We start from the raw sequence: 7,500 nt of genomic DNA, 5'->3' as shown, positions 1-7,500 counted from the left end.
CGTATAAGTGAAATGTGGAAGAAAATCTATAGAAAGTTTTAATAGTTAACATCATACCTATTGCAATGACTAACATTTCGCTATTATTCCACCACTGTAAATGGAAGAGTAATCTTTGGTCAACCCATTCATCACCCCTGTCAATAACTAACATGTTGAGTCTCGTAAAAATTTAGTGACTCCTTAGTCTTTGTTTTATTAATTTATTAATTATTTATTTATTTATTTATTTATCTATTTATTTATTTATTTATTTATTTGTTTGTTTATTTATTTGTTTGTTTGTTTATTTATTTATTTATTTATACTTATTTATTTTTTATGTATTTATCTATTTATTTATTTATCTATTTATTTATTTATTCATTTATTTATCTATTTATTTATTTATTTATTTATTTATTTATTCATTTATATTTTGAAAAACTTCTTGGTCCATGTCACACAATTCCACCTGGCTACAATTTGGGTATGTTACGGATCAATAGAACACAAATAGATCTAACTAAACAGAAGTTTTTTTATTAATAATAATTATTGAGTTATTTAAGTTTACGCCATCCGACACACTAATTGGTCCGAGCAAGGCTTATGTGTTTGAAGGTCTGATAACCGAACGCAATTATGGGCTTATTTTAACATTGTTGTAATGGACAATATTTTTCGTCGATATGAGAATATTTTCATTGCAACAATGAGCCCAAAACAATTTTGGTAATCAGACCTGCAAATAAGTACACGTCGGACCCGAGTAGTCAAACGTTACTTTGGCCGTAAATTTCAATTAATCGCCTGATTATGATTCAAAATAAACCAAAGGAAGAGTTTATCACTTTGAACAACTTATGATCAAAGGGCCCTTAAGATAATGTTTTTGTTTTTTATACCCACTTTGTTATTCAAATTATGACCTTTTCGTGTGTACTAAAACTGTTGTATATTATCTTCTATTGATAACGTTTAATCAATATGTTAGTTGTTAGTATTGAAAGAGTTGAGTGATTAAAATATATCGCTTTAATCCTGGAAATCTGAAGTCAGATAAAGAAATACTTAACATTAATTATCTTAAAACATTGATTTTTATTTTAAGCAAAATTGAGACTGTTACGGTATTCATCTCAGTGTATAGATGGGTTTATCATTGGTGGTTTAAGATGAAATGAATATGAAGTGTGTCAGTTTTTGCCAGTGAGTACGCGTGAATGTTTGTTGTTTTATTTTTATTTTTGTTAATACTAGCTAGTGTTGGACCCGCGTTCTCAAGTAGTCGGTGTGTGTGTGTGAGAGAGAGAGAGAGAGAGAGAGAGAGAGAGAGAGAGGGAGAGAGAGAGAGAGAGAGAGAGATAGAGAGAGCTCTAGTAATGAATGACCTGAGTTAGATACGATTTTTTTTGGATCGTGGATAGCTCATACGGTAGAGTCACTCTCTCACCGGCCAGGCGGAATTGTACCAATAAGGTCGCGGGTTCAAACCCCCATCACCGCCGCGAAAAAGTTTTATTCTCTATTGTCCTCTGGCACTTTTCTACTCACTTCATAATTTCTTGTTGTTACTCTCTAGTGAAGAACCCGCCATATTTGCGTAGAAACAAAGGCTATTGAGAACCGGCACTCATCTATTTAGATACGATTGTATTGTGGAAATTAACATAGATCGAGACGAATCTTTTCAGCTATCAACTTTGACCGGTCGATATGGCGCCCAATTGGCGATTCCCAAGGCCAAGGTCAAATTAAAGACCGATCATTACGTTCTCGCAGATTTTCCATATAAAATCTCATTCTAGTCAAGGGGTGATAGAACTGATTTTAATATTATAAACGGCTGACAAGTTACTCGTATATCAATCTGTAAAAAAATAGTTTTATAATTTTTATATGTGCTCGTTGGCAAAAATTTAACATGGGCTGTACTTAACTCTCAACTCTTTTTTAACTCTCAAGTCTAAACTGCCTATAGATAGTATGCGCTTGGCTTAGAAACTCACAACATTGCCATCCGGAAGTATACCGGACCAACTCCCCCCCCCCTCTCTCTCTCTCTCTCTCTCTCTCTCTCTCTCTCTCTCTCACTGTGTAACCATGAACTTTTATAGTCTGGTTAATAAAGCTTAGTAGGAATTACTCATAAACGCGGATGGCAAAAAAAAAACAATAACAAAGACCTGAGTGACGTCATCTTAGAACTATCTATAGATTATAGTTTGGTTTTCCCATATATGGAGATAACACCGTCTGAATTGCCTGTAATTTTTTTTTTCTACTCTAGACAATCAGTCGGACGAGCAGCAGAAAGTCAAGAGCGTCAAGGCAAGAGAGCACAGTTTCCAAAAATGCCGGCGGTCAAAGTTCAGACAGTGAAAGTGACCTTGATGATATTCGAGGTCGTGAAAACAGATCTGACCTTGACCTACTCTCCATGGATGTTGCTGACGACAAGGGATGGGATACAGACCTAGAGGTAGAAGGTAAGATATCATTGGATTTCGTCCTGAATCTAACAGCTCAACTAGTTTTACACTAATAAATAGAGGTGCCTAAATGAGTCAATAAAATGGAGATTAAAATAAAGGGAGTAAATCTGACTCATGAATGAACAACACAAAACAGACGACGTTTCGGCCCTTGGCCTTTATCAAGTACACAGAATACATATATATTTATATTAGATTGTCATAATAATATAAGCGAAAATTTGTAAATGTGTGTGTGCGTGTGTCTCCATTTTATTGACTCATTTAGGTACCTCTTTTTATTAGTGTAAATTCACACACACACACACACACACACACACGCACACACACACATTTACAAATTTTCGCCTATATTATTATGACAATCTAATATAAATATATATGTATTCTGTGTTTACTTGATAAAGGCCAAGGGCCGAAACGTCGTTTGTTTTGTGTTGTTCATTCATGAGTCAGATTTACTCCCTTTATCTTTATCTCTACTTTTACACTATATGATACCAAGCTGCTAGAAGCCGTGGACTGTATAAAGTAATAAATAACAATGATATAACAGTTTCCAAACTAATCAAAAGACCAAAGACTGATCGTTTCGGGCTTAAACCCCGTCTTCAGCCACTAACAAGAATAGTAAAAACACTACTACATCACTTAATGTCCTCACAGTGTCTGGGTTGCAAGTGATGAATTTCGCGTCTATGTAGGAGAAGTGACAAATAGGAATAGACAAATACGAGTCAGATAGATTCCCCACTTTTACCCCGTTATAGGGGTTAAAGTTCCTGACAAGTCGACAGATAGTAAGAAAATTTTTAAGTTTAAAGAAGTAGGTAATAGAAGTAGTGGTAGATTATTGGCACGTTATATAGGGATAGATAGGTTCAGAAGGTAAGTATTAATCCCCATTAAAGCATAAATACTTTAAGATAAATCAACAGCATTGCCTCGCACAATAACACGTTAATAAATAATTAACCAAAGAATGCTAGTATATTTTAATCAATTAAAGTTATGCTATGGGTAGTTAATTTTCCTCTCTTTGTTTTTTCCGTTGTTCAATTTATTATCCTTGGTTCCTTGTCTGTTTGGATGTAACTGGTGGCGACGCTAAGGTTGCTTCTGCCTGGTTATTTTACGGAGGAGCCTTTTAGTCATTCTCTGGTTGTCCCGGTGGGTCACTTGATAGCTTCAGCTTTGGATCAACATGCAACCAATCGGGCGTTTAATGGTAACCAGATTTGTGAATAAACAGGAGCAAATCTTTGACTAGTTGAAAAATGTTTGTATTCCTATGAGCATTGATGTGAGGATTTCCAATTAACTACACATACTCGTTTTAAATGGCATTAATTAATCATAACCCAATTTAAGTCCACAGCTATAAGATAGATATATTTATTTCATACCCTTGTCCACACAATGTTTCCCGCTAAATAGAATTTCAAGTTAATCCATATACTCGCATGTTGGTGATAGAGTTGATGGAATGCGAGAGAGAGACCGAATTAACTGAGAAATATGACCGGAGTTTAGACAATCCCAGGCTTTGATTGGCCGGACTGGTCGATTAATTATGTAGGCATATTGCGGCATATGGCAACTCTCGTTTGAGTCGAAGTTTTGTCTGGCCCCTATGGTTGCCCAACTGTGATTGGTTAGCTGGGACGAATGGCTTGGTAAACAGTATTTTGTGGTGAGCAATCCTATCCAAAGAGGTGCATGCAATTATTAATACTGTCCTTTTAGCGGTACAAAAAAATCGAGATTAAATCCGATTCTGTTGCCATTATGGCTTTGAAGGATTATATTTTCATGGTGTATTTGTCTGCAGAGAGAAAATTAAACACAATAGTCTCATAAGCGCCATTATAGAAATACGATTATAACACCTTATAACACCTTTCGGTGTGAGAAGAGTACCTTTCTGTAGCAGTGTTGTCTCTGTCAGAAAAAAAGAATTATAATAGCGCCTTACAGGCATCACGTCCCGCCCTACATGTCAAGTGGATCGGGGGCTCATTGTAAAGTGCTTTGAGCTTATTTGGTGGGTATCGAATTACAGAAAAGTTCAAGTACTTTTAAAAATTGGGGTGGTGGTTGTGTGTTTGTTTGGTGGTTGTGTGTTTGTTTGGTGGTTGTGTGTTTGTTTGGTGGTTGTGTGTTTGTTTGGTGGTTGTGTGTTTGTTTGGTGGTTGTGTGTTTGTTTGGTGGTTGTGTGTTTGTTTGTTTTTTTTTTTTTGTTTTTTTTTTTTTAATTCTTTTTTGTTTTTTTTTTGGTGTGGGGGGTATTATTTAATGTCCGCCTTATTTTATCAAATTAATAATTTACCTATGTATATATTTTTCTATCAGATGAGACCCCAGTCTACGATCACTCGGGCAAATCAACCTACGTGGAGGCGTGTAAAAAGTTTGGTGTGGTGCCAGCCTCCTACTTCCTTCGTCACATGAACGACACGCACCTGTCTATGAAACACCACGGATTGGCTGGAGAGGGAATGAAACCAGTCGCTGCATCTTTAGTTGTAAGATTTTTTAAAGTTGAGCTTTTTTATATAGCGCAATATCCACTAAATGTGCTAGTAGTAGTAGTAGCGTATGGCTACACCTCCAAATGTATTTCGTCAACCCAGCTTCTAAAGTCTTCCTCCGCCCTAAGGATGGTTTCGTAGCCACCTTCAAGTTTAGTGACTGGACAGTGGAGGACAATGTGATCGCTGGTCTCTAAATGTGCTCAAAGCGCTTTACAAGGGCTCCCTGGCCACAGCAACATTTAACATTTAGGATGGGACATGGCGCCTGTTAGGCGGTGTTACAATTTTTTTTTCGGACAGAGACAACGCTGTAAACGGCAAGGTAATCATTTTTCACTTGAGTATGGCAAGAGAATGGGAGTAAGTGTCTTTTACAAGGACTGAACTATGCGCCGAGCGAGGCTCGAACCCAGGACCTTCTGATCCGAAAGCGAGTGTCACACCCCTCGACCACATAGCCACACAAAGATTAGATTGATTACATAATTTGTGACCCGTCGCCCAGAACTGGTATTATTCCAGGGTAAACTAGGAGCTTAAGATTGAATTTATGATCTAAAATATGAACATCTGGATAATGAATGTGTTGGCTTTTTGGAGACAAGATTAATAATATTAATTCACGCTACGTACACTTATTTATGCACACGTCGGCTTCACCCTATCATAAACCTAGTTGAGACGGTGGATCACTTTTCAAATATTCAACTATCTAGTAATCAAACTGCTTTAAACATTCAATTATGTAGTTGTCAAAGTGATTCAAATGTTCAACTAGTTATTAAACGGATTCAAATGTTCAAGCAATTAATGAACGGATTCAACAAATGTACAATTTTTTTTAATGTTAAAAAATATAGTTATTAAACTGATTGAAATGTTCAACTATAAAGTTATTAAACTGATTCAAACGTTCAACTAGTTATTCAAGTGATTCAAATGTTCCAACAAGTTATTGAAATCAATGTTGTATCTGAAATGTTGAATTAATGAATAACACATCAAACTACCTCCTTTTTATTAGTTTTACCAAATGTGACCCATCGTCTCAAAACGGTATTATGTCGGAACGAACCATATGCTCAAAAGCCGAATTAAATGTTAAACTGGTCAAAAATATAAATTGTTGTCATCAGGACCCTAAAATATGGTATTCATTCTCCTCAATAAAACATACAAACTCAACACAAGACTGATATTTCTGGCTATAAATTCAATTTTCAATATCTTAGTCATCCCGACTTAATACCGTTTTGGGGCGAAGGGTCACAAATGACACAGGCTTGTCAATCACTACTATGATTTTACATCACGATATATTATACATCAATGGGAGTGATCTATATTAACTTTCCACGTGCTCAAGATCATTGGTCACATTGCAAAATGTGCTCAAAGTGACCCACATAGTGAAAAGTGCTCACAGCTTTCGAAATATCTAACATCACGATTGGTTAATTTTTTCTGTTTGACACATGTGTATGTTTACATAAACTTTCATAAACAAAGCAGCGTGTTTACATTTTTAAAGAAATATCCAATCGTTGTACAGCAACAAATCATGTGATTGATGATCTGGTTGGACGAAAACATGAATATAGATCGCTCCCATTCAGAAAATTGTATTGCTGATTACATTCACAATTCAACCTTGTGTTTTAACCTCAGTCAAACGCCACAATCAACACACTGGATATATCAGACAACTGGCTTGGGAGTGAGGGGGGAGAAGCTTTGTGTGACATGCTCAAAGAAAACTGTTTTATCTCTGATTTGGTGAGTACATTTCAGATTTCTTGCATTCTTGTGTCTTGGAGCGTAGCCATCGTTAACATATAGCCCGACACTTGAACCGTGGCCTTCGTAAAGTTATGGCCTGACACTGACCAAAAAATGACGCCAAAATGCCAGTCTTTTGCTACAAAAGAAAACAAATCGTGAGTTGAATTCAATAGTTCAACCAATGAAATGACTTGTTTCCATGAGCTCTACTAACGACAACTCACTGATGACGTCAAACTGCCAGTCCTTTTGGATTTCAGTATCAGGCGATAACATAACGATGGCGACGCGAGAACCCTCGATGACTGGCAGTTTGACGTCATTTTTTAGGGTTGTGTAGCGTCTAGTGAGTTGTCGTTAGTAGAGTACAAGAAAACAAGTGATTTCATTGGTTGAACTATTGAATACAACTCACGATTTGTTTTCTTTTGTGGCCAAAGACTGGCATTGTGACGTCATTTTTTGGTCAGTGTCGTGCTATAGATAGTTCGAAGATGACGTCACTCAGGTCTCTGTTATTATTTTTTGCCATCCGCGTTTATGAGTAATGCTCACTGAACTGTATTAACCTGACTATAAACGTTCATGGATACACACAGTTTTGTGTGTTGGTCCGTTATACTTCCGGATGGCAATGTTATGAGCTTCTTCGCCAAGCGCATACTATCTATAACTTCACGATGGCTACGCTTGGAGTCCCGACGGTA

At 36.5% G+C, this 7,500-nt stretch overlaps 1 protein-coding gene across 12 annotated transcripts in view; it reads left to right on the top strand.

Moving 5' to 3' along the window:
• The window catches only part of LOC144968959 (uncharacterized), a 107,046-nt gene that overhangs the window by 74,622 nt on the left and 24,924 nt on the right, over positions 1 to 7,500 (top strand). For all 12 annotated transcript variants that reach the window (XR_013644701.1, XR_013644700.1, XR_013644702.1 and 9 more), the window contains exons 3-5: positions 2,273 to 2,471; positions 4,830 to 5,002; positions 6,680 to 6,787. Coding sequence is in view for 9 of the 12 variants with exons in the window: in XM_078907854.1 (XP_078763980.1) it covers positions 2,273 to 2,471; positions 4,830 to 5,002; positions 6,680 to 6,787 (480 nt within the window). In the remaining 3 variants the exon portion in view is untranslated. The remainder of the gene's footprint in view (positions 1 to 2,272; positions 2,472 to 4,829; positions 5,003 to 6,679; positions 6,788 to 7,500) is intronic.

This window comes from Berghia stephanieae, chromosome 3 (genome assembly GCF_034508935.2).
Source record: "Berghia stephanieae isolate SIO BIC M18660-M18661 chromosome 3, UCSD_Bste_1.3, whole genome shotgun sequence".
In the NCBI taxonomy this organism is placed as follows: domain Eukaryota; kingdom Metazoa; phylum Mollusca; class Gastropoda; order Nudibranchia; family Aeolidiidae; genus Berghia; species Berghia stephanieae.
This window is presented reverse-complemented; position numbering and strand designations above follow the sequence as displayed.